This window comes from Dendropsophus ebraccatus, chromosome 9, assembly GCF_027789765.1.
Source record: "Dendropsophus ebraccatus isolate aDenEbr1 chromosome 9, aDenEbr1.pat, whole genome shotgun sequence".
Lineage (NCBI taxonomy): Eukaryota > Metazoa > Chordata > Amphibia > Anura > Hylidae > Dendropsophus > Dendropsophus ebraccatus.
This window is the reverse complement of record NC_091462.1, coordinates 42,848,897-42,876,243: the sequence shown is the minus strand read 5'-3', so window position 1 is coordinate 42,876,243 and position 27,347 is coordinate 42,848,897. Positions and strand designations below refer to the sequence as shown.

Below are 27,347 nucleotides of genomic sequence, written 5' to 3'. Positions count from 1 at the left end.
TGCAGTGCAGTGCCCCCACCAGAAAAATAACAAAACAGCAACTCACCTGTAACCCGATCCCCAGCAGCTCCTCTCCCAGCAGCCTTCTCCTCTGCCATCTTCCTCTCCGCGTGTCCTCCTCGGTCTCTCTCCGCTGTCATCTTCCGGCGCAGGCAGAGAGGTACAGACACTCTGTCCTTCCCTGGAGGTCCCGGCAGCCTCTATCATTTATCTGTGTCTGTGCCACACACACGTGACACGTGGGTGAATGATAGAGGCTGCCGGGACCTCCAGGGAAGGGCAGAGTGTCTGTACCTCTCTGCCTGCGCCGGAAGATGATAGCGGAGACCAAGGAGGACACGCGCAGAAGAGAAGGCTGCCGGGAGAGGAGCCATGCTGCAGGGTGGCATAGTGTACGGCAGCCGGTGGCCCTCTCAGTTTGACGGCGGCCCTCAGCCGCCAATTAGTGGCTGGCGGGGGCGGGTCGTGTGGCCTCCAGGTAATCTAGGGACAACATTTTTGCAGTCCAGGCGGCCCCCGGACTGGCAATCTGGGCAGCCCAGCGGGCATTTGGCCGGCATGCCAGATTGCCAGTCCGGGCCTGCTCGCCTCTTCCAACGCACACCAAATAAAAATTTATAGAAAACATTAGACAGCAATGAGATCTGAGAGGCAGAGAAGGTAATAGTAGGTCACCCGGCGTATAAGACGACCCTTAACTTTTAAGAACATCTTCCTGGGTTAAAAAGTAGTCTTATATGCAGGAAAATACATTGTGTACATGTGTATGTGTGTATATATTCTTGATCAATGTTCCTCACAGTGACTAGTATATGTAATGTGAGCACTTGGGAAAACTGTAGCAATGCAGGAAAGCACAGATGGCCCAGATTTATAAAAGGGTGTAAAATAGAAAGTAGTGTAAACTGCCCATAGCAGCCAATCACAGCTCAGCTTTTAGCCCTGAAGTGTGATTGGGCAGTTTACACCAATTTTTTATTTTACACACATTGGATAGAGAATAGTTAATATAAACCAATTCTTATGTCTTAGCGCTGTACAAATTGACAAAGTCCCCATACACCTTCGATCATTTGGCTGTCAGTTATTTCTCCCGTCCCCTCTTCCCCATACACAGGAACTTTCTGCACAGCCAGGAGGGTAGAGGTAGACTATGGCCAGGGAGCTCTTGCTGTGGCTTATCTCTCCCAGAACAAAGGGGTCAGGAGGTGATTTTCCATCACATCTGACCCTATCTCCACTGACATAATCTGTTGGTGGACCGCCAGAGAGCCTCATACACCCGATACCGACAACTAAAGCCAACGTGAGCAAGTATAAGGTGTATAGGGACCTTTACAGTACGTACCGGCAAAGGCAATAAACAAGATTTAATTATACACATATGATGATAGTCAAATCTTATAGATTGAAAGTTCTTTATAGATGAAAAGTGCTTTACCCATTTTCCTATTTTCCGTTTTTAGACTATGTTAATTATCCGTAAAAAAGCTGCCGAGCTATTTGAGCTGCCAGGGGATTGCGGTAAGTGTTTCACATCTGTGTTCATACTTAGGCCTTTTTACACAGTCTGATTATTGGTAGTAATTTGAGATGAGAGAACCTTGTTCGGGTTCGAGTCCATCCGAACCCGAATGATCGGCATTTGATTAGTGGCGGCTGCTGAACTTGGATAAAGCTCTAAGGTTGTCTGGAAAACATGAATACAGCCAATGACTTAGCCTTAGGGCTTTATCCAACTTTAGCAGCCACCGCTAATCAAATGCCGAAAGTTCGGGTTCGGATGGACTCGAGCATGCTCGAGGTTCGCTCATCTCTAGTAGTAATGGAGTGATCGTTCAAATTTTCGCGATAACGATTACATTGAGCGATAATCGGCTTGGGTAAACACAGCGAACAATCAAGCAACGAACGAGAAATCGTTCATTGTGATCTTTCAACGCGTTCTCAAATCGTCGTTGGTCGTTCGCTAAAAATTGGCAGATCGCTTTGTCTAAACAGTCTTTTACATATTCATCCTAATGTGTGGGATGGGCTTAAGCGATCTTAAAACAATCGCAAAAACGATATTTTCTAACAATTTATCTCTTTGTCTAAACGCTGATCATTCTAAAAACCAAATCGTTGCTTCAAAATCGTTAAATAATTGATTGGGTGAATTATCGCTACGTGTAAACGGACCATAAGCTTTCCTTATTCACTTATTTACCTGATACTCAGCCCGTTTATCTGGCTCGATCTGCTGAATAAATCTTTTGTGTGGCCATAGGAATTGTTATCGGCCGCGCTTCTCACTGTCTACACAGGGTATTTGTGGCCGATAATGTATTCAAATGGCTGAACTAATAATCAAGCTCTGTAAAGGCACTGCATGCGAGCGCCAATCTTGTTGACCAGGAGTCGTTTGTGGCACGCTATATTGCTTCTTTTGTATGCCAGGTGTAAAATATTTCTTACTGATTGTATTTTTTTATATTAGGGGACACCTGCCTAAGACCTGTGCATAAAAGTGGAAAGCTGTTCCCTCCAGGTGAGAAACATGATAAATATATGCTGATTGGTCCAAATGACTGGAGGCTGCACATTTTTTAGGAATCACATGTGATATAGTCAGAAACTAAGCAGTTTTGCGTTTTTAAAACCAACATTCAATGGACACTTCTAAATAAAAAAAAAGTTTGTGTTGGCATTGAATGAAGATTATGCACATAAAAATATAAGTAGTAGCATGTGTCACCTAAATTTTCTTTTAGAGATTAGAGTCAGATGCAAAGAATTGTTCTTTTAATCTAATGTGTTTCTATTTACTGACTTTTTTTTTTTTTTCACTTTTTTTGTACATTGTCATGGGGGCTGCCATCTTGCCTGAGCTGATCTTAACAGCATTTAGTGACAAGCTTTACAGCAAGCCTCATGGACATAGATGACCGTCTGTGCTATTGAGATGAATACATTACTGAGCGTGCTCTGTGATCTTTGAAGAGATAATTTCTCAGGGAGCTGCTATTATCTCCTCTACCTACTGGTGTCACATGTCGCTGTAATACTGTACAGATCACTTTACAGCAACCTCCTCCTTATCATCACAGACACAAGAAGAAGTCTTAGCTGAGTTTTAGCCCCAGTAGTGAGAGTGAAAAGTGCAAGATATCAGGATTATTTTATAATGTAGATGGGAAAAAATGGAAAATTGGAAGAAAAAAAAAAATCACCAAAAAATCTGTTTACCATAAGTCATTTTCTGATGACACATTCCCTTTAAAACCAATAGAGTGGACAAGTCACTTGTAATGCTGTTACTTACCATCTGTGTCTTAATACCCACATGAATCTTTTTCCACAGTTCCTGAAGATGTCACAATGCAGGAGGCTGACCTTAAAGCTGGAAGCATTTTGGGTCTGTGCAGAGGCCGAGCACCTAACACCTCAGAGGTATGTGTAAAAGAGAGTAATAGTTCCTTAGTATTGACATTATACCTCACCAATTTAATGGTAACTAGCATAAATACTTTGTGATCCTTTTGCTGGCATGGCAGAATCTATTGAACTGGTGGACGAGCCATAGACTTACATTGTGATTCGCTTACATTGCAAAGCTATAGCGCTTCCAGCTGTTCTGTAGAACTCTTGCTTTAGCAGCGGAGCAGATTATATACCTGACGGAGTTTTGATAAAGTATTCTGCAACGCCAGCGGAATGATAGTTACCATCTTAGGTATAAGGATGCCATAGTGAGTGTTCCTCTACAGCTGATCACCAGCGGTTAGAGAAGCCGGATCTTCTTTTAAGTGTTTTACTTTTTATTAGTTCAAACAAATTGTAATGCATAGACAAGCCACTGTATTCTGTAATCCGTAATGGTTTCGGATTGGACATATTGCTTAGAACTCATTTGAAAAAAACATTTGAGACTGAGACTGATATGTCATCACTGAATGTGTCTGTATACATCCACAGGTCTTCCTGTCTTTTATTCTCGGCACTGATCTCCAGGAAGGACAGGAGCAAGAAATTATCCTGGATGAAACACTGACAGTCAAGGAGGTAATTATTCAAGGGGTATTCCCCATCTGAAGAAGTTGTCCCTTACGGAATAAAGGATAACAAGCTAATAGCTAATCTTGGGGTATGAACACTGAGACCCCCAGTGATCCTGAGGACCGGGGTAAAATTGTCCCCGGAATGAATGAAGCGCACAGTGCGTGCATGGTCGGTGGGCCTTTCATTCTCTAATGCAGAACTCTGCAATATTCAGAGGCCTATAGGGAATGGGCAGTGTGGGTCCGACACTGCCTCACAATCCTCTCCCCGCTCTGTGTCAGTGTGAAGAGACATGCCCCATAGATGCCCTACGTGATATGTAGCAGGGAGAGGACTGCATCGAGTGCAGATTTCTTCCGGCCTCTTCTCCTGACCGGTCACAAGCAGAACTTTCAGACCCTCAAAACTTTTGACGTCTCTCGGACAAAAAAATCTGACAGAAAAAATGTTGCTATTAAAGATCTACAGCAAGCACCATAAACAGGGCTCTATACCTTCTACCCCAGCCATTCATTTATAATATATGGCTAAATCTGCTCCTCTGTGTGTAACGTGTTTTTATTTCTTTGACTTTTTATCAGAATATGTAGTCTTGTACAAGAGATGGATGAGTCACAGTAATGGATATCGTATTTCTCGTGTTTTGTTTCAGTGCTTGGATCAAATGCTACAGAAAGCTGGCTTACCAGGTGAGAAACAAAATTGTTAATTTATAAAAGGTACTTGTTTACATATCCCACATCCAGATTTCCCATGGTATATTGCAGAATAGACTATTATTATTAATAAATAATATACAGGCTCCTCTATATGATAATTGGAGGGACTCACCCACTGCACAGCTCGGCCGTTAGAAAGGGTAGAAATGATCTGTTCAGCAGCACTCTGTACCTGAAGGAACATACAGAAGAAAAAGGATAGTGAGACTGTGTAGGGAGGTAAGGTGTGCTACCAGGGTAGATCTGATAGGTGATGGTATAATAATGTAGGTCCATAAGGACCTTAAAACCTATAATCTGCAGTAATGAAATATATGACTACAGCTGAGCTTGGAGGAAACAAATTACACTGCAGGAGGTTACACTTGTGAGTTAGCATTATATAGGCAAAAAATCTTGGGTCAAACAAATTTGAGTCCAGTTTTTCTGGTGTATTGTATATAGACTTTTCCACTTATGGTTATTAGTAGTATAGTAATACATTAATTTAACAAAATCTATAATAGCGCTTCTTGTGTCCTCAGAATTCAGAACCATAGTGCAGTTCCACTAAGCCTTGATCCCAAACTTGGAATTTTTTTGATTCATAACAGGTTTTTTTTTCTTTTTTTTTTTTTTTTACCAGGTGATGCCGGTTGGCACCTAAGAAAGATGGATTGGTGTTATGAAGCTGGAGATGCTGTGACTGAAGAGGTAATAGCACCTAATGTTTATCTCCTATATGCTGGGACCATCTAATTTTTTCGTTCTAGTTGTTCTTATAATCCTATTTACCTCTTTATTTGGTTATTTCTTCCCTCAAAACGTATAGGAATTGCATTTAAAAGGGTGTTTTTATCTGGAAACAATGGCTTCCTGGCTCCTTCTCCCTGCTTGTGACTGCTGGATGTGATCAGAAAGCTGAAAAGAGCTGAGATCACCACTTTGTACAATTTGTAGAATTGCTATTGACTGTAGTGGACGTGGCACCAGGAGGTACATTGCTTATGAAACTCCCAGAGTATTTGCCATGTATGTCCTACATGGGAATACACGTTTAATCACTTGCCGCCCCATGACCCAAGCAGCCATACTCTTATGTTCTCAGGATGCCAATAGATTATTATGGCAGTGGGGGTCTGACTTGCAAACTATTATAATAGCAGTCAAGAGCTCAAATGTTTAAGTCCCATAGAAGAACTAAAAAAAAGGTTCATCTATATTTACAAAATACATCATTATGGACTATAGCCAGCTTTATACTTCTCTCTTTACACATCTCTCTTTACCTATAATCCTTCTGCATCTTCAGGACTCTTCCTTGAAGGATCTGAAAATTCAGTCTGGGGACATTTTTGTTATAACAGAAGGAAGACTTCCACCCAAGGTCAGGATTTGTTGTCACTCTCACGCCTCGGACAACTTTGTTATCTAATAGATTTTTTTATCATCCTTATTGCCACTGATAAGAAATGTCATTGTATATGATTTTCTCACAGGGCTTCCTGAAGTTACCAATATGGCTGTACTGTCCCAGTACACAGAAGAATTCTGTTAATCATGTCGCTTCTCATGCAGCGGCACTACACATAATCCCCTCGGCAGGTAGGTCTATCTCTGCTTTGTCTTTAGGGCCTTTTACACAGGCCGAATATCAGCAACTAGCATTCCTAGAAAAACTCCTTCAGCCGATAATCGGCCTGTATATAATTGGCAGTTATCAGCCGAGGAACGGGAAAACGCCCAATCCTCGGGTGATTGTATCTTATTATGGTCCGTTTACACAGAGCGATTATTTGCCCAATTTATAGTTTATCGATTTTAAAGCAACGATTTGATTTTTATAACGATCAGCGTTTAGACGAAGTAAAAAATCGTTTTCTCGGGCGTCTTATTGGGGGACACAGACACCATGGGTATAGGCTGCTGTCACTAGGAGGCTGACACTAAGAAAAAATAAAACAAGTCGGCCCCTCCCAGCAGGCTATACCCGCCCACTGGCACTGAGCTAATCCAGTTTAGCTTAGTGTCAGTAGGAGGCAGATGCAGGTCTGGTTGCTCCAGATCATCTCTGCTACTTTTTCTATTACTAACAACCCCTTTTTCCTTACAGGTTGGGCACGGTGAGTAATCTAGACTCACCCTGATCCCACTCCCCAAGTGACCAGGGAACAGACCCTAAATATAGAGGGACTGTCTACCCTAGGTCACCTACGGCCGGACTCAGCGCCCAGGACACAGACCTGCTCAGCTGTCTGTCTCCTCATTGCGGACCTCGCTCCGCCAGCCCCTGCACACTCAGCCTCCCAGAGTTGAGCGTTCAGCGTGGCACAGTGCCGGCAGAAGACCAGAAGACATCGGATGGTGAGTTTCTGGTCTCGGCGGGCGTTCTGCGCGTCCCCTTCGTGTGTGCGCTCGTGCTTGCCGCTACCCGGACCCCGGCGCGCGCCCGACTCTCCCGCCGGCTGTAGCGCGCAGGTCCTGGCCGCTCCTCCACCTGGGCCCGGTGTCGGAGGATACTGGGTCCCTCTGGTCCCGAGCGGCAGCTTGCTGGCTTTCCACCGGCGGCGTACGCCGCACTCCGGTCCCGGCGCCATTCTGGTTCAGGCGCCTATTTGAAATTCCCGCGCGCGCGCGGTCCGGCGCGGTGACGTCACTGCGCTGAGGACGCCGCGCCAGTACATGCGCGCGGGCAGGCGCGGTGACGTCACTGCGCTGAGGACGCCGCGCCAGTACATGCGGGCAGGCGCGGTGACGTCACTGCGCTGAGGGCGCCGCGCTAGCACATTCCCGCGCGTCGGCTCCAGGATACAGGCTTCCGGTCCACACGCCGTCACTGTGCTCTGCTCTGCAGCCGTTTCTGCCGGTCTTTCCGCCGTGTCCCTGCTCCTGCTTCATCTTCAGGACGCTTTGAATCTCCCGGGTAAGCTCTCTGGGATTCTTTACTTTATGTTACTGTCTGTTTGCTGCCAGCTCACTGGATTTCTGTTCTCCCCCTGCAGGCTGTCACCAGTCTCCGGGTACTCTGCTGAAATCCTTCCACCACGACACCTTTTTTTCTTAAGCTGTCTGCCTAGGAGATTACACTTGTGTTTTTTTCTCTTTATATTACATTATGTCTGAGTCAAGGTCTGACTCCTCTCGCCGTCAGCAACCTCCTTCTTCTGTTACTTACTATTTCTGTTCATCCTGTAACACTAAACCTACTTGGACAACATTCTGGTCAAAGCCCCGTCCCGGGACCAGAATTTGGAAAGCCTCCGGATAACGTTGGACACTCTCTCTCGTTTCGGGTGGCTCCTCAACCGACCCAAGTCTTCCTTGACCCCCTCCCAGTCCATTGTGTTTCTGGGGATGAGGTTGGACTCGCTTCAGGCTCGGGTCTTTCTCCCGGAGGACAAGCTGGCGTCCCTTCGCTCCGGGGTTCGAGCCCTTTGCAGTCATCGCCCGGTGTCCATTCGATTCTGCATGAGGGTGCTGGGGAGGATGGTGGCCGCAATAGAGGCGGTGCCTTTTGCACAGTTCCACTCTCGTCCCCTTCAGCTATTCCTTCTGGCGCAGTGGGACAGGTCTCTTCCTTCCCTGGATCGCCGGGTCAGTCCCCCTGCTCGTCTTCGGAGGGATCTCCAATGGTGGCTCCAGTCTCAGAGCCTCTCCATCGGTCGCTCATTCCTTCCCATCCACTGGCAGATAGTAACCACCGACGCCAGCCTGCAGGGCTGGGGAGGAGTGTGGCACACTCTCACCGCGCAGGGGACTTGGTCGCCGCAGGAGTCTCGGCTTCCTATAAACATACTCGAACTACGGGCCATCAGGCTCTCTCTCCTGCACTGGCAGGCGCAGCTCCGAGGTCTCCCCGTCCGTGTACAGACAGACAATGCCACTGCGGTGGCGTACGTGAATCATCAGGGCGGCACCCGCAGCAGGGCCGCCATGACGGAAGTGGCGCTGATCCTCTCCTGGGCAGAGGTAAACGTGTCGGCCCTGTCGGCTGTCCACATTCCGGGGGTGGACAATTGGATGGCCGACTACCTGAGCCGCGCACGTGTGGATCCAGGGGAATGGACCCTGCACCCCGAGGTGTTCTCCCAGATCTGTCTCAGATGGGGAACGCCCGACGTGGATCTGATGGCATCCCGGATCAACCGACGTCTGCCGAAGTTTGTCTGTCGGACGCGGGACCCTCAGGCTCTGGCGTCAGACGCTCTGGTGATTCCTTGGCGGCAGTTTCGCATGCCTTACATTTTCCCTCCCCTCCCGCTCCTTCCACGGGTCCTGAGAAAAATCAAGGCGGAAGGGGTTCCAATCATCTTGGTGGCTCCGGACTGGCCTCGCCGCGCCTGGTACGCGGATCTAGTGAACCTCGCCGTCGACGCCCCCTGGCGTCTGCCCGACCGTCCGGATCTTCTAAGTCAAGGCCCGATCTGCCACCCGCATTTCGCGTCGCTTCGTTTGACGGCGTGGCTGTTGAAACCTGGGTCCTAAAATCCCGGGGTTTCTCGGACGCGGTCGTCAGGACGATGATCAGGGCGCGGAAGTCGTCTTCTGCCAGGATTTACTATCGCTGTTGGAAGGCTTACCTCCGTCATTGTGAGGCCTGCGCGGCGCACCCGCTTTCCTTTTCGGTGGCCCGGCTCCTCGCCTTCCTCCAGGCAGGACTGGAGTCAGGCTTATCCCTTAGTTCCCTTAAGGGTCAGGTTTCCGCGCTTTCTGTTTTTTTCCAGAGACCCTTGGCTTCGATCTCTCAGGTGAAGACCTTCCTTCAGGGGGTGGCACATCTTGCCCCCCCTTATCGTCGTCCAATTCCCTCCTGGGACCTAAACCTGGTTTTGGATGCTTTGCAGTCTTCTCCATTTGAACCCCTCAGGGACGTGCCCCTGTCTATTCTCTCCTTCAAGGTGGTCTTCCTGGTGGCCATCACGTCGATTCGACGAGTATCGGAGTTGGCCGCTCTTTCTTGCCGCCCTCCCTTCCTGGTTTTTCATCAGGACAAGGTGGTGATGCGGCCTGTGGCCTCATTCCAGCCCAAGGTCGTGTCGCCTTTTCACCTCAATGAGGATATTATCCTCCCCTCCTTCTGTCCCGCCCCCTCTCATCCGAGGGAGCGGGCGCTTCACCACTTAGACGTGGTTCGCGCCTTGCGTGTCTACCTTGCGCGGACAAAATCATTTCGCACTTCTGACTCCCTTTTCATCATCCCTGAGGGTCCTCGCAAGGGATCGGCAGCGTCCAAGGCGACTCTTGCCCGCTGGATTCGTTCTGCTATCTCTCGAGCTTACAGTGGTAAGGGGAAGGCTCCTCCTTTTGGAGTCTCGGCTCACTCCACTCGGTCGGTTGGGGCTTCCTGGGCTATCCGGCATGGGGCTTCGGCCCTTCAAGTGTGTAAGGCCGCCACCTGGAAGTCTCTGCATACCTTCTCGAAATTTTACCGGGTGGACACCTTTGCATCGGCTGATGCGAGCTTGGGCCGCTTGGTCTTGCAGGCAGCGGTGGCTTCTTCCCCTTGAGTTCTTCTCTGCTCTTTCCCTCCCAAGGGACTGCTTTGGGACGTCCCATGGTGTCTGTGTCCCCCAATAAGACGCCCGAGAAAGGAGGAGTTTTTACTCACCGTAAACTCTCTTTCTCGTAGTCTTCATTGGGGGACACAGCACCCACCCCTTGTTGTCTGTGTTGTTGTTGCCGTTTGGCCTGTGTTTTCAGACCTTGAGTGTGGACTTTGGTTTTTTCCTTTTTCCTTCGGCTCCTCCTACTGCTTTTCACTACTGGATTAGCTCAGTGCCAGTGGGCGGGTATAGCCTGCTGGGAGGGGCCGACTTGTTTTATTTTTTCTTAGTGTCAGCCTCCTAGTGACAGCAGCCTATACCCATGGTGTCTGTGTCCCCCAATGAAGACTACGAGAAAGAGAGTTTACGGTGAGTAAAAACTCCTCCTATTGCGATCGTTTTATGATCGCTTAAGACCATCTCACACACAGGATAAATCTATAAAGGACTGTTTACACGAAGCCATCTGCAAATTTTTAGCGAACAACCAGCGACGATTTGAAAACGTGTTGATCGTTCGCTGTGTTTACACAAGCCGATTATCGCTTAAATCGTTATCGCGTAAATTTAAACGAAAATCTTTCAGTGTAAAAGCACCATTAAGCTTCAAAATCTTATTGTTATCGTCTGCATATCTGCCGGTCTAAACAGGAGATTTAAAGAGGGCCTGTCACCCCCGGTGCTGGGGTGACAGGCTCCCGACTCTCCGCTGGAGCTCCCTATACTCACCTGATCCCGCCGGGTCCCGCTTTTTGAGCCGGTCGGGTGACTGAGATATCAGCGCCCGAAGCCCAGCGCGCGCGCTCCTCAGATGAGTCCAACACTCATAGAGAATGACAGGTGAGTCCGACGCTCCGTCCTTCTCTATGAGCTTTGGACTCATCTGAGGAGCGCGCGCGCTGGGCTTCGGGCGCTGATATCTCAGTCACCCGACCGGCTCAAGAAGCGGGATCGGGTGAGTATAGGGTGCTCCAGCAGGGGGTCGGGAGCCTGTCACCCCGGCACAGGGGGTGACAGGTTCCCTTTAAAGCCAATGGCAAAAGTGAGATTGATAGCACAGATATGCATATACCCATGCTGCTAGTTTCCAAGTGTCGATCACAACAGCAGTGCATACTTACCATCAGCACTGCATGATGATCCGGCATCTTTGCCTTCTTTATCCCGGGCTGACACTGTCACAGACGCAGGTCCATGAAACGGAGAGGCCCCATCCTGCTCTCCATCCGTCGCTGTATCTTTGAGCTGACGCCTCCTCCAGAATGATTGACAGCCGCTTGCCATTTGCCGACACAGCTGAGGATCAAGGTAACAAACTTACCTTCATCATCAGTGCCCTATTTTCATAGTTTCCCTTTAAACTTAGTGGCCACTTAATCTGGTGCTGCAGGGCTGTTTTCTTCAGGTGTTTGTGAAACGTTCTCACGTATTCACTTACTTTTTTAGTCACTCATTTCTGGCTTTAGTGCAGCTTTGTATACAGTTGAAGCATAGACATTACAGACTGGTAGTTTTTATTCTGATCATCTGTCAGATAAAATATGTGAGGGAAAGAAAATAGTGTGGTGTGCTCAACTTATATCAGATTGTCCATAGACTTTAAGTCAAAATCTTGAGTGCACTACCTAGTTCTGCACCTGTTCGAACTATAGTGAGATTAAAGTATTGGAAAAAAGAGGTGGTAGGCCAGCTGCTGTGTCACAGACATCGTGCTTACAGGAGCTCCTATATCCGCAGAGACTGGTGAGAGGTGGACATCCACCATACAAATATACCTAACTCCTCATACATTTGTTTTATCAATAGTGACATATAAAGAGACAGGTGAACGGGAACTTGATAACAAAGTATGCGGTAAAGCAAGGGCCCTGCACCGCTTTTTATTTCCAAGAGTGGCAATACTCATTTTATTATTTTTATCATAGTTTTTTTACTATATATGGTTTTTATATATATGATTTAATACTGCATGGTGAAATAATAATACGATGATGAAATATTAATACGAGAATTAATACTTATAATTAATCAAGTATGCAGATAGACCAACAATAAGAATTTATGTAGTTATTTGATTGTATATATAAATTTTTATATGTTGTATCATTTCTCATTTTCATTTTTTCTTTTTATATATAAAGCTACATTTTAAGTTTACAACCTGAAATTTATGGCATTTATTGTGTGTTGACCAAATTAGAATATATCATTCCGTTTTACCTATGCCAATTGTCTTTTGAGAGCATACCACCTCTTTTTTCAGATAAAATATGTATACACTAAGGATCTCCTTAAGGGTACAAACCCACACACCGTATACACAGCAGATACGCAGCAAAAACGCAGCAGATTTGGTGGTGCAGATTTGATGCTGTGTTCAGTTATTTAGATCTAATCTGCTGCGTACTTGCGTATTTGCTGCGTATCGCAGCAGTAAATAAGCTGCATATAAGGTGTGTGGGTTTGTACCCTAAAAGTATCTGAAGTATTGTCAAATATTTCTTGTTGACCAATGACAAACTATAATTGCAGAATTACTAGATGCCAACAGAGAGAGATCAGCTGATACATCAGCCATTCATTTTATTAATATTACACTTATTAGCAAGAAATATTTATAAAATCAAATGATATGTTGTAAAAGTAAAAATAAAAGATTCTATTGTTGCTGACATCCACTATAATGCGATGTTCACGGAACGACTGGTGTCAGAGATGATCATCCCAGCCGGTACTGCAGTACCAGCCGGATGATCTTCACTCTTGATGAATTGGAAAGCTGGCACATCCGTGCGCGCCCGCATCCCAATTTGCTGCTGCACACAATGGAGCGTGTGGCCGTAGCCGCACCCTCCATTGTGTGAATAGCGCCCGCTGAAAACTGACATGTCATTTTTTTGTGGTGCCACTAGGGATCTTGGCCAGAGTGTATACTATGTGTACACACTCCAGCCGGGATTCCATAGATGGCAGCACTACGTAAGTTCCATAGTAATCACGGCCGTTGTTGCAAATCTGCAATAACGACCGTGATTACTACGGAACTTATGTAGTGTGAACATAGCCTTATTGTTACTATGTTTATTGTATTACAATGATCTTGTTCATCCAGGTGCATTTTATGATCAGTCAGTGCTTCTTTAAAACTGTTTTGGTCACCACTTGAGACCTGTTCACTACTTCTTTCCATAGTTGACAAAGTAGTTGGTCATGCAGTAATTCACATAGTTCTTTCCCCATCTTCCACAGACAATTCTCTACAGGAAGATGTGGAGTCTGAGCTCTGCTTTGTGTGCCACATAGAGATATCCAAAGATGCTTCACTGCAAGACCTTAAGCTGCAGGTATCTATACATCTAGGGCCAACAATGTATTGCAGAGTGGCAATAAGAGAAACAGATGTGGCATGTATTCTCAGTATTTTTCTTCTATGATTTGCAGTTGTTCATTCATTATTTGCAGTGTCTTCATTATGTCCTTCTCTGTTCAGATCATGACGTTAACGGTTTTTGATGCTCTCGGGATTCCCTCTCCTGAGTATCTGCGTATCTGGACCTTGGACAACAAACGTTTGGGAAAATTGCTGCGGATAAATCATTTGCAAATCAGGTGACAGATATGTTCTGCAAGAGGGGGATTCAACTTCATTGAGCTCAGTGAGCACCATGCAAACCGCGTTATTGTAAAGGAAAATATACACTGTGAGCTTTCCCTTTCAGTTGCACATACATGTTCAGTTTATTCTTAAGTTGTCAGTATAAGGTGTATGGGGGGGGGGGGGGCATACCATTATGGTTGAATGAGTTGAACCTTTCTGCTGGCTGGGAAGTGCACTGACACGCACTAACCCGGCTGTAGCTTGAGATTGCAGAGGGTCTCAAAAGTAAAAACTTGTACAATTAGTAACTTTTGACATGTCAAAGGTTACAGAAATGACAGTAGTAGTAGTAGTATGCTTTAAGCGTTGGGCGTGATGGATTTTTACTGCCTGACCCGTTTGTTCTCAGAGGGATAAGCTGTCGCCATAGAGGACGCAGGAACGTTCAGCCATGCCAAATGTTCATGTGTATGGGGAGGCCAGGAGAGACAAATGTTTGCTAAACAGTTATTGAAGATGTATAGGCATCTTTATGGTGTGTTCAGGTATTAAACTGCAAATAAAATAAAGCCAGGAATGGATCTAAAAGGATTGAAATCTCATTTTTTTATGACCTTCCTCATCTGTTCCTGGCTCGAATTCAGTAACTGCAATTAAAAACCTGTTAAAAATAACCTTTAAAGGGGTTGTCCAGCGAAAATCTTTTTCTTTCAAATCAACTGATGTCAGAAGTTATATAAATTTGTAATTTACTTCTATTAAAAAATCTAATGTCTTCCCATACTTATTAGCTGCTGTATGTCATGCAGGAAATGTTGTTTTATTTCCAGTCTGACAGTGGTGTCTGCTGACATCTCTGGCCGAGATAGGAACTGTCCAGAGTAGGGGAGGTTTTCTATGGGGATTCATAGAAAACCGAGATAAAGTTCCTGTCTCGGCCAGAGATGTCAGCAGAAAGCACTGTGTCAGACTGAACATAAAACATTTCCTGCATGGCATACAGCAGCTAATAAATATGGGAAGACATGAGATTTTTAAAAGAAGTAAATTACAAATCTATATAACTTTCTGACACCAGTTGATTTGAAAGAAAAAGATTTTCGCTGGACAACCCCTTTAAGGCTAGGTTCACACTATGTATCTGTGCGGCTGTATTGCGGGCGGTAAATCATCGGCCGGATTTTTCCGGTTCATGCGTACGCTGGAAAGTATACGATATACGGCTGCACAGTGCACACTATGTATGAATCTACGGCCCTATCGTAAACGGACCCGTAAAAAATGAACAAGACCATTGTTTGCGGCTGGAAATGCGGCCGTGGATTGACAGGTGGTCCGTACGGAGTACTTCAAAAATAGCCGGCAATGATGCCGAATGCCGATGCCTCTAATAGTTAATATATTAAATTAATAAAACACATTTTCTTTGTAATAAAGTCCCTTTCGTTGTTCAATAATTTAATTCTAACGAATCCATCATTGTGCAATTAAATATACTGTTAAAATAAATATATATATATATATATATATATATATATAAATGTATATTTATATATATTTTTTGACAGTATATTTAATTGCACAATAATGGATTCGTTAGAATTAAATTATTGAACAACGAAACTGATTTTATTACAACGAAAATGTGTTTTATTAATTAAATATTAATTAGTACAGGAAGCTCTATAAGCCGTTAATTCATATGCCGGCAATAGAGCTTTCTGTACTAATCATCACTTTACTTTAATTAAAACATCAAATGTTTCTTCTAATTATGTTATCACAATAGCATTATTAGAAGAAACATTTAGAATTATATGTGCGCTCAGCTGATTGGCTGATCGGCTGAGCGCACATATAATTAGCGGGTCTGCAGCACAGTGACTTCATTATGCTGCGGACCAGCGAAGAGGACACATCGGGGTGAGTATACAGCTCTCCCCACCCCCTCCCCTGCACTGCACCCCTCCCAGCAAGGAAGGGGGGTCACTTAACCCCTTCCTTGCTGGGATGGGTGCAGTCTGACATCAGTCTGGCCCCCAAGGGGTTAAGGGGGATGCAATACATCCTCCCTTAACCCCTTGGGGGCCAGACTGTAAGCAGCAATCTGTAAAGATGCTGCATACTGTAAGGTGCACAACACCGCTCACAATGATGGGTGTTGTGCTCCTGTTTGTGTGTTTTTCGTGTGTTTCTCCCTTTTTGTTTTTCAGATATCGGTATCTTGTGGATTACGTCGGATTCCGTGGACTACGCCGATGACCAGCGGTTGTTTGGTGTTTTTTTTTAATAAAATGGTCAATGAGGGGTGTGGGGGTGTTTTTATTTGAATAAAAAAAAATTTCACTTGTGTGTTGTCTTTATTTCTTTACTTTAAAGACTTAGTAGTGGAAGCCGTCTAATAGATGGAATCCATTACTAAGTCGGGGCCTAGTGTTAGCCGGTATAAAATGGCTAACACTAACCCCCCCATTATTACCCCAGTACCCAATGCCACCAGGGGTACTGGGAAGAGCCGGGTGCCAGTGGTCCCGGAGCGTCAAAATTGGCGCTCCTGGACCGGGCGGCAGCAGGCTGGTAAGATTTAGGCTGGGGAGGGCCTAAAACAATGGCTCTTCCCACCCTGGTGTTACCAGGCTGCTGTCGCTTGGTTTTTAACCCGGCTGGTTATAAAAATAGGGGGGACCCTATGCGGTTTTTTTTTATTATTTATTTATTTAAAAAAAAAAAAAAAACGCATAGGGTCCCCCCTATTTTTATAACCAGCCGGGTTAAAAACCAAACGACAGCAGCTTGGTAACACCAGGGTGGGAAGAGCCATTGGTTTAGGCCCTCCCCAGCCTAAATCTTACCAGCCTGCTGCCGCCCGGTCCAGGAGCGCCAATTTTGAGGCTCCGGGACCACTGGCACCCGGCTCTTCCCAGTACCCCTGGTGGCATCGGGTACTGGGGTAATAATGGGGGGGGGGGTTAGTGTTAGCCACGACTTCCACTACTAAGTCTATAAAGTAAAGAAATAAAGACAAGACACACCCCTCATTGACCATTTTATTAAAAAAAAAAAAAAAAACAACCACTGGTCATCGATGTAGTCCACGGAATCCGACGGAATCCACAGGATACCGATATCTGAAAAACAAAAAGGGAGAAACACACAAACAGGAGCACAACACCCATCATTGTGAGCGGTGTTGTGCTCCTTACAGTATGCAGCATCTTTACAGATCGCTGCTTACAGTCTGACCCCCAAGGGGTTAAGGGAGGATGTATTGCATCCCCCTTAACCCCTTGGGGGCCAGACTGATGTCAGACTGCACCCATCCCAGCAAGGAAGGGGTTAAGTGACCCCCCTTCCTTGCTGGGAGGGGTGTAGTGCAGGGGAGGGGGTGGGGAGAGCTCTGTACTCACCCTGATGTTGTCTCTTCGCTGGTCCGCAGCACAATGAAGTCACTGTGCTGCGGACCCGCTAATTATATGTGCGCTCAGCCGATCAGCCAATCAGCTGAGCGCACATATAATTCTAAATGTTTCTTCTAATAATGCTATTGTGATTAGAAGAAACATTTGATGTTTTAATTAAAGTAAAGTGATGATTAGTACAGAATGCTCTATTGCCGGCAATATGAATTAACGGCTTACTGGAGCTTCCTGTACTAATTAATATTTAATTAATAAAACACATTTTCATTGTAATAAAATCAGTTTCGTTGTTCAATAATTTAATTTAAACGAATCCATCATTGTGCAAATGCAAATATACTGTCAAAAAATAAATATATATATATAAATATACATTTATTGATATATATATTTATTTTAACAGTATATTTAATTGCAAAATGATGGATTCGTTTAAATTTTATTATTGAAGAACGAAAGGGACTTTATTACAACGAAAATGTGTTTTATTAATTCAATATATTAACCATGAGAGGCATCGGCATACTGCAGAGGATCGCAAACCCCGGTAATAGCGATTCCTGTAAACTTTGTTCCCTGCTTTCCCAGATGCATCCAGAGGTGTTTGCATCACTTTCTAAAGATTTTATTTGTTATTTTTAGTTGAACCAGATTTCCAAGTAAATGACCGTATGTTTTCAGCCGCATGTCTATTTTTTCCCACGGCCGTAGTTTCAGCCGCACATTTCCAGCCGCATAAAAAATATAGCCGCACACATACACATACATAGTGTGAACATAGCCTAAGGCTGTATTACATGGCCATCTGCTAGAGCGGCACTCACTTACCTAGCCTATTACACCACTAGATAATTGTGTGGGCAGGGCTGCACAGACATCATTAGCTAGATCCGTGCTGGTCTTTAATTTCAGCAGCCATTGTCTGTGCTTAAAGGGGTGCTCCAGCATGGGGGCACTTTCTGGGGGGTTCCAGCGGCGGGTCACTCGTCGTAGCGCTCCGGTGCCCGGTTCCCGGCCGCTTCCTGGTGTCTGACGCCGCCCGAGACGCTACGTCTCAGGGCCGCTCAGCCACTCGGTGAAGGAGACTGGATCCGAGCGGACTTCAAACGGATCCCCCCTCCTTCACTGAGTGGCTGAGCGGCCCTGAGACGTAGCGTCTCGGGCGGCGTCAGACACCAGGAAGCGGCCGGGGACCGGAGTGCCGCGATGAGTGACCCGCCGCTGGAATCGGGGAGGTGAGTGGACGTCTTTTATTTCAGCCACCTCCTCTCACTTCCTGCCCCCACACTGGATAACCCCTTTAAGCTATCACACAAATCTATGTGCTGTCAATGGTGGATGATCGGGATGGCAGCTACCTGCTGTTCCTGACTTGTTTGCACTTAAATGTCTAAGATCAGAATAGTCCTTTTAACCATATTATTACTACTTTTATTTTTTGTAGTGACTACAAACTGGGTATTAACACAACACTTTGTGTGGAGCCATTACAGGTAGAGGAGATTCTAGGGTGAGTATTGTACTCAGAAATGGTGGCATGTAGTCTGCAATTATTTAAAGAGCATGTAACAAATGTCTGGATGATTCAGTCCTCAGGATATGCTTCTGCGGATTCAACTCTCCGTTCCAGGGGAGTGTCGATACTTTCCGCCTGTGGACATCGCTTGGAATATCTCACGTGGATGCACGGCATCTGCATTGCGTCAAAAGATTGCCACCCATTGCTCTTTGCCAGTAGACAAAGTGGAGATTGCAAAGTACTTTGCAGATAAACATGAATGGCTTCCAATATCCAGCTGGGTAAGTGTATGCATGAGTGAGATCTGTTGAAGATGATATAAAGAAGTTATAGAAAGGGAGCCTAGTGCATTAAAGTGTACCGTACATGGCGGCCCGCTGCTGGATCAGCAAAGATTTCCTCTAAGAACACGCCGTAAGACTAGAATACACGGAATCCTCATTGGGTCCAATGGGGGCCGTGCATATTACAGCGTGTTCTTAGGGTCCTATTACACAGAGCGATTTTTAACGATAAACGATCGTAAACGAGATTGTTTCTCGTTAACCTGAAATCGTTCACCATATTACACAGACAATTGTTCTTGGTTACAGTTGTTACTACGATCGTTATTGCGATTGTTACTGTGATCGTTTATTCCTTCTGATCCCAGCAAAACAAGGAACAATATGCAGTTACACTAAACGATTAGTGAACAAATGCGGAACTTGAGTGAACAAATGTAGAATAACAGCGAACGATTAGCAAAAGATTAACGATAATTTTAGGTTCAGATCTAAATCAACGACATACGAAAGATTTTTCATTTGTTGCCTGCAATTACACAGAACGAATACAGGGAATCTCTGTTGATCCGGCAGCGGGCCGTCATGACAAGTACATTTTAATCTCATAATTGCCCACTTGACCCATTAGCTTTATCTGTACACAGGGCTGGCAAGCGGGTGGGGGGGGGGCGCTCTGGCAGACAGCTGCACATCTAACTTAGAAAGCACGTCTAACTTCTATTTCTGTCTGTCTGCTGGAGCCCCTGGCCTCCTCCTCCCATAGTGGTTCGTTTGGGGCGCTCCAGCAGACAGACAGAAAGCACATCTAACTTCTATTTCTAAGTTAGATGTGCAGCTGTCTGCCAGAGCGCCCCTGGCCACCCCCCTCCTGCCTCCCACAGTGGTATAATCCTCCTCTTCACTCTCCGTGCTTGCTGCAGGGCATCTTTGTTGCTGATTGGTGGAACTGTACGAGCTCCCCTGCTGTTCCACCAATCAGCTTAGCTGCTCTGTGAAGAGAGACAGGCGGCCAGAGCAGAGAGAGAGAGGAAGCGCCCCTCCCCCGGCTGACCCGTCCTGACAGAACAGCAGCAGCCAGTGTGAGTAATGTCTCTGTGTTACCTCTGTCTCTGCTCATGCCGTGATCCTGTCAGGTAGCTGTGACAGGGACAGCAAAGCTTTACACTGAGGTGGGGGCAGCAGTCCTGTCACAGCCGAGTAGGAGGAGAGGGGGATGAGACCATTCTCCTGCTGTGTCTCCTTATCTGTAAATGATTTATTGGGGCAGGAGAGGTTTAACCCTTACACTGCAGCTAATGACACAGAAATATATGGTGAAAAGCAGTGAAAGAGTTAAACCTGACTTGCTGTAATAAATAAAAGTCACCGCTAAGGAGGCAGGAAAAGCCATAGGTGTGTATACTATGGGGGTCCTAATACACAGGACATGATGAGTGCAGCCAGTGCCATACATCAGCAGCAGCAGCAGCCCACCCCAAGACATATCCCATTCACTTTAATTGTAGTCAGCCAGTGACTGGTCAGGCCACTTCCCATTGATATACACAAATGTAACTGGACTGAATAGTGGGATATGCTGCACTATTGTGGCCTGTTACATGTGCGTATACCAGCAGGACGCGGTCTGACCATAGTCACCAGCTGAGGTGACCTGAATGCAGCCCAATTATGGTGGGAGGCTGATAGCTAAGATACACTGCATACATGCTGCAGCAATCTAATATATATATATATATATATATATATATATATATATATATATATATGTATTATAAAATAGCCCTTACATGTCACATAGCATTTTTCAGAAAAACTACACATTTTGTTTTTGTTTTCAGTGTTTTTCCCCCTTTTGTGGCCAGCAGGTGGTGTTAGGCTATTTCCACATTTGTGTCCAAACATGGATGAAATCGCGCTTTCCTCTCCAATAGCCGTGCAATGTTGTGGGGATTATTGGCAATATTCCACGGCTCTTGCAATAGGGACGTTGTTTTCCATGTGTTTAAAAATGCATTCTGAATGCAAATATGGAAACACAGCATTAGATGTACATTTTACTTGCTCAGGAGGATATCTGTAAGGGTGACTTTACACAGACAGATTTATATAACAGATTATTGAAGCCAAAGTCAGGTCAGAAACAGACTATAAACAGAGAACAGGTCATTAAGGAAAGACTGAGATTTCTCGTCATCTCAAGTCCATTCCTGGCTTTGGCTTTAAAGTTTGTAGTTGTGTGAATGGCTGGAGGGGGGGGGGGGTTAGGGTAGTTGTGTGTAAGGCTGGGGGGGGTAGTTGTGTGTATGGCTGGGGGGTAGTAGTGTGTATGGCTGGGGGATAGTTTTGTGCATGGGGGAGGGGTAGGGTAGTTCTGTGTATGGCTGGCAGGGGTAGTAGTGTGTATGGCTGGGGGGGTAGTAGTGTGTATGGCTGGGGGATAGTTTTGTGCATGGAGGGAGGGGTAGGGTAGTTTTGTGAATAGCTGGGGGGTTAGTTGTGTGTATGGTGGAGGAGGGGGTCGAGTAATGGGTGTTCCATGTCGTCTGCAGTAGGGATGGTCTGAATCTTCCGAGGTTCGGGTTCGTATGAATCCAAACGCTCGGCATCAGATTCCCGCTGTCTGCCCGCTCCGTGGAGAGGGATGGATACAGCCGGAGGACCGCCTGGAAAACTGGAATACAGCCTATGACTATAACTGTATCCCAGTTTTCCAGACGGTCCTCCGGCTGTATCCACCCTCTCCACGGAGTGGGCAGACAGCGGGAATCATTGCCGAGAGTTCGGGTTCGTACAAGGCTGAAGGAGCTTTATGTTACCTTTAAAAGGGGGGGGGGGGGGGGGCGCCGAAAAAAAGGTTTCTCACAGGGCGCTATTTACCCTAAGGCCGGCCCTGTCTGTACTATACCCTATAACAATCTGTTTCAATAACATTTCTTCCCTTCACAATGGATCTAGCCACGATAAAGACCTATTCAGTATTTGTTGGTACTAAATAGACTATTCCTTTATGTCAGAAATATTTTATTTCTACAGACTCAGCAAGTTTCCAAGAAAAAGAAAAAAAAGAAATCAGATAACCTGCAGGGGGCGCCATATTACCTAAAAGATGGTGATGTTATTGGGGTAAAGGTGGGTTGCATCTAAGCTCAAGCTGCTATTATGTGTAATGATGTAAAAGGGTTCTAGGTATTAACTTTTTTTTTTGTGTTTTTGACAGAACCTCTTACTAGATGACAGACTAGACTTCAGCTCAGAAGCTGATTTTATCGCGAAGGAAAAGCAAAGACAGATTGCGGAAAGCAAAAAGAAGAGGTAAGAGGTGAACTTGTCTGTAATTGAATGGGAACTTTAAAAGCTCTGATCTCAAATGTCCACAAAAGTTCAACATGCTGAACTAAAAAAAAATATATATATATATATATGGTACATCACATAAGTTACCATGATAGTTAAATTAATTAAAATAAAAGTTTGCTGACAATATTAATAAAAATCCCTTTTACATAAGGATGAGAGACTATAGTTACTGTAGTCATTACACTGGATAATGGCATTTGACAGGGAATCTGTCTGTACCACGCTTAGGGGACTCTTCCCCGGAGCAATAATCGGCCGATTATCTCTCCGTGGAATAGAGACAATGATCAGCCGATAATCGTGTCATCGGCTGATCGTTTATTTAGGTTCAAACCTAAAATCATTTCAGCAGCACCATACTAACCTAAACATGTTGCAGGTCTTCTCCTGCGCTCCTTTTGCCTCCCGATCCCGCGCGCAGCAGCAGCTTCAGTGCTGATTTGGGGTGTGGGCACATTCGGGTGTGCCCGCATTTCAAATCACCATAGCCGACAATGTAAAGTTCGTCCGGAGTCAGAATTAACATTGTCAGCTCTGTCAATCTTGTGCGATTGCTATTCAATGAATAACGGCCCAACAAAACTGACATGACAGTTTTTTTGTGCTGCTGGGATTCCATATACTTCAATGTGATCAGCAATTTCATTAAATAACGGCCATGGTTGCAAAACTGCAACTACGGCCACTGTTTAATGAAATTATACGCTGTGTGAACTTAGCCTTAACGTGTAAAGGTGGACTTGTGTTATATGATACAGTCCTGTTAAAAAAAAATACTAATCTAAAAAAGTGTGTGTGTGTGTGTGTGTGTGTGTGTATAAATATAATATTTATATGTGTGTGTCTTTATGTACACCCACACACAGTAATATTTGCCATGACCTGCTCTCCTCTGTTCCCTTTCTCACAATATAATTTCTCTTTTCATAGTTCACCAGCACTTTGTAATGAAAAAGTTCGTCCAGGTGTGCGGAAGACAGAAACTTCCTTATCCATCCGTGTGGGGGTATTCAGATAACAAAGACTTGCTCCAATGATTGGAGCGTACAGTCTGGGATATGGTTTCAATTTCTCTCAGGGATGAGCATATACTGTCACTGGAAGGCAGTGTGATTTGTGGTATCTAGGTCTCTCTCTTCCCCTGGAGGTCACAATCAGGTGCTGCTCCACTTGCTCTATTACAGTGCTTGTCACTGACTACTTCTGTATACAGTCAGGGACGTTTTATTTCTCTGTGGACGTGCCTTCTTTTTTTTCTCATTTATCTTTTGCAAATCACGTGCAACATTTCTTGTCCAGTCGCTGCTCTTGGTTAAACAGAAAAGCACATTGCTGTATCATCAGCTCATATTAATATGGCCAATCCTGATGATTCCTTTCATTATGGGTTTGCACAATTAAAGGGGTTATTAAGGATCATAAAAACAGCTGTTTTCTGTAAGAAACAGTGCCACTTCTGTCCTCAGTATTGCAGCACTGTTCCAATAGTGTGAATTGAGCTTAGTTATAATATCACACACAACCTAGGGACAGGTGTGGCAGTGTTTTGGGGAGAAACCAGCCATATTTTTTCCAATCCTGGATAACCCCTTTAAGGTTTACATTCCCACCAATTACTGGGGGAATAAGCTGCTGTTATATAAGGGAACGATTATTGTAAAATGCAATCTTTTACTAGACAGAATTTTAAGGGCTTGTTAAGACATTTCATTCTGGAGTTCTTGTTCCAAGGTTAGGTAACAGAGTTGTGTAAAGTAAGTAGCAGATATATAGCAGTTTTATAAGTCACCTATGGAAATCTCCTTAATGTGCCTTTTACCTTGTTCTTCTATCCCTTCCACCCTGCTGCAGGAATGACTTTGCCATAATGTCCTGTCTTTGTCAGATTGATCCTGTGTAAACACTGCTCTGCGTCCTATTAAGAACATGAGAAATTACTCAAAAATTAAAACAAGGTGATCTAAAAAAAAACGTGATTATTTCTATGTTAAAGAATTGATGCAGGACGTAATACAGATGATGTTTAAGTTCAGCCTCATTATACTTCTGAATGGTGGCTTTTTATTTTCAATGACTGTTTAGAGAAGAGGCATATAGTACATGATAAGGCTTACATGACATTCAAAATGACATATAAAAAATCAATAACAATGAATGGTGACTATTATGTTGGTGGATTAGCAATTATCAGGCTCCAAACCTCAGCAGACAACCACTTAATCATGATTCTTATGGTTAAGTGTCTTTTGCACTGGAGGAACTGCCCTGTATTACACAGACCAACAACCTCTAAATTTGAAATTGCACTGTGTAATTCTGCACTTTTCCTGAGGAGGCACTGCAGGGAAATTGAACACCTCGCTAGATGTTCCCACAAATATCAGCTGATTGCAAAGGGACACTTTATGATCATCCTGTTGTCCCTACTTTTTGTCTAACAAGTAGGGATAACCTGTTCAACATTGTAGTTGACCCTCTATAATGCTGCCTTTTCAGTGCTTTATTGCAAAAGGCTAGACTTTCTAGTAAGCAAATTACCATAGATGTTCTGTACAGACTCTGAAGCCGAAGGAAAGCTTGAATAGCATCTGCAGAACTATGATGTAGTAACTTTGTTTGAATCTAAATCTAACTGATCTTCCATCAATAAGTTAAGGGTACTATTACACGGAACGATAGTCGGATGAATCAGCCCGATTCGGACGATTATCGGCTGATCGTTGATATAGGTTTGAACCTATAATTGTCGTGCCCCAACTGCTCGTTGCTATGTGTAATAGCGGTGCGCAGCCGGCGGCTGACGATTTACATTACCTATCCAGGCTGCAGGGCTCCTCCTGCGTTCTTCTCCCCGGGTCCTGCGCACTCCAGCTTCAGAGCGGCCTGTCTGAGCTGACCAGCCGCTCAGCCAATCACTGGCCGGGAATGCCGGCGGCCAGTGATTGGCTGAGACAGGCCGCTCTGGAGCTGGAGCGCACGGGACCCAGGGAGAAGACCGCAGGAGGTAATCTATTAAGCAACGGCTGCAAGGACACCGGTAACGATGTCCATGCAGTCCTTGTTAAATGATAATCGGCCCGTGTAATAGGCCCAGTAAACAAGCACCGATCTAGCAGATCGGTGCTCGATTACAGTTATCATCTGGCCTTCATTGGCCTGTGTAATAGTACCCTTAGTCTGGCCAAATTATTTCTCATTTCAAAGGGCTGTGGTTGCCTGGAAAAGGTGCATACAGTCCTAGAATGCCTCAGACTGGTATAGTGGAGTTTGCCAGGCAGACGGAGCTCTTTAAAAGCCAAAATAATTTGGCCAGACTAAACTAATCAAGAGCTGATCCTTTAGATTTGGATTCGTCCGTAATTACTGTAGATTTGCTGACCTCTAATGCTAACACTCAAGATCCATGCAAGGTATCATTAGTGTTCAGGCTTCAAACTACATCTGAAAGAGGATGTACCACCCGATACATCCTCTTTAACCTGAACCCACGGATCAATCGGCGCCGGCACGGGAAAGCCGGTGCCGCGGTCCGTTTTTTTGGACCGCCGCCCGGTTCCCATGCACGGCACCGTTCGATCCGGCGGGTGCTGAAGCACTGGAGGTCGGCCGGCCCGCCCCCAGTGGGAGGGAATTCCCTCCCCTGTATGATGCGGCTCCATTCATTCTAAGCGAGCAGCGTCTTACAGGGGAGGAAATTCCCTCCCACTGGGGGCAGCCCGGCCAACATCCAGTGCTTCAGCACCGGCTTCCCCGTGCCAGCGCCGATCGATCTGTGGGTTCAGGTTAAAGAGGATGTACCTGGTGGTACATCCTCTTTAAGTGGAGCTTACCAGTTCAGTGACCGGAAGGGGGGGTTGTTGTTGTTCTATAAGATGAGCCTGTCTATAAGCATACAGAATACCAGGACACATTAAAGGATTTCCCCACATTAGAAAGTGGTTCAGTCCTGTTAAATGTAACAGCTTATAATCTTATACCAAAATGATTACTAGTCACTTCACACTCATCTGCTGCTCTCCTCCTGATGCCTTCTATGACCCCACCCCCTGGTCTCTGGTCACCCAGCTCCTATTATGTGTCATCATAACATGTGACCTCAGCAGCCAATCGTTATAGTATGGGACAACCCCCGAGGAACACTGAGAAGCGTAAACTTCTGGATCATCAGCGGTTACTCTGCACTCTGGATACACTTTTATACCAGTCCCAGTACTGGAAGTGTGTTATATTCTGGGACATTAAGAAAACTTATTTATATTAGTTGATATGAGTAAAAACCCACTTAGAAAAAAAAAACTAGAGCAATACCTGTTTGGTTATGTTTGATTTTTTTTTTTAAAGAAAAACAAAATGATCCATATTTAATGTCTGCATTTGGAAAGGCACTTTGATCAGCAGCAATATATTGTATGTCTGGGAGGTAACAATGCAAGCATTTACAATAAGAGGTTGGACAATAAATATTTTCTGTGATACCTGTCTTGTGTCTGTCGGGTTTCTTTTTTGCAAAAGAGGAGTCTGTGGAGCCTCATTGAAGAGTCTCAAAACACAGGACTAGCCAGATATCCCTCCGGGAAGGACCCAGCCAAGTGGCAGCTCCTGTTAGGAAACCACCAAATCCACCATATTAAGTGGCCCTATAAGTCAGTATAATGACAAGGGATAAACCAAGGCTAGGTAACCATCCACAGACAGCTGTTTCGGGGTGTTGCCCCTCATCAGTGTGGAGCAGGATTCTGGCTAGGTGGGAGCAATGCCTAGTAGAGCCATAAGAGAAACAGATTGCTGAACTCAGGGAGAACAGACAAATGACAACACTGCCGGCTGCTAATGAAAGCGCTCAATGCAGTGAAGTCCTAGGTGCATTGCCCCCTGGGAAACATGA

The 27,347-nt window shown here is 45.2% G+C and overlaps 1 protein-coding gene across 2 annotated transcripts in view; it reads left to right on the top strand.

Annotated features, from left to right (window-relative positions):
* The window catches only part of USP40 (ubiquitin specific peptidase 40), a 48,909-nt gene extending 23,600 nt beyond the window's left edge, over positions 1 to 25,309 (top strand). For both annotated transcript variants that reach the window (XM_069983118.1, XM_069983119.1), the window contains 15 exons: positions 1,467 to 1,524; positions 2,480 to 2,530; positions 3,344 to 3,432; positions 3,958 to 4,044; positions 4,694 to 4,730; positions 5,386 to 5,453; positions 6,052 to 6,126; positions 6,239 to 6,344; positions 13,532 to 13,626; positions 13,773 to 13,891; positions 18,744 to 18,809; positions 18,889 to 19,099; positions 22,139 to 22,234; positions 22,323 to 22,417; positions 23,393 to 25,309. In XM_069983118.1, coding sequence (XP_069839219.1) covers positions 1,467 to 1,524; positions 2,480 to 2,530; positions 3,344 to 3,432; positions 3,958 to 4,044; positions 4,694 to 4,730; positions 5,386 to 5,453; positions 6,052 to 6,126; positions 6,239 to 6,344; positions 13,532 to 13,626; positions 13,773 to 13,891; positions 18,744 to 18,809; positions 18,889 to 19,099; positions 22,139 to 22,234; positions 22,323 to 22,417; positions 23,393 to 23,480 — 1,341 coding nt within the window. In that variant the 3' untranslated portion in view covers positions 23,481 to 25,309. The remainder of the gene's footprint in view (positions 1 to 1,466; positions 1,525 to 2,479; positions 2,531 to 3,343; positions 3,433 to 3,957; positions 4,045 to 4,693; positions 4,731 to 5,385; positions 5,454 to 6,051; positions 6,127 to 6,238; positions 6,345 to 13,531; positions 13,627 to 13,772; positions 13,892 to 18,743; positions 18,810 to 18,888; positions 19,100 to 22,138; positions 22,235 to 22,322; positions 22,418 to 23,392) is intronic.
* The last annotated feature ends 2,038 nt before the right edge of the window (positions 25,310 to 27,347 follow it).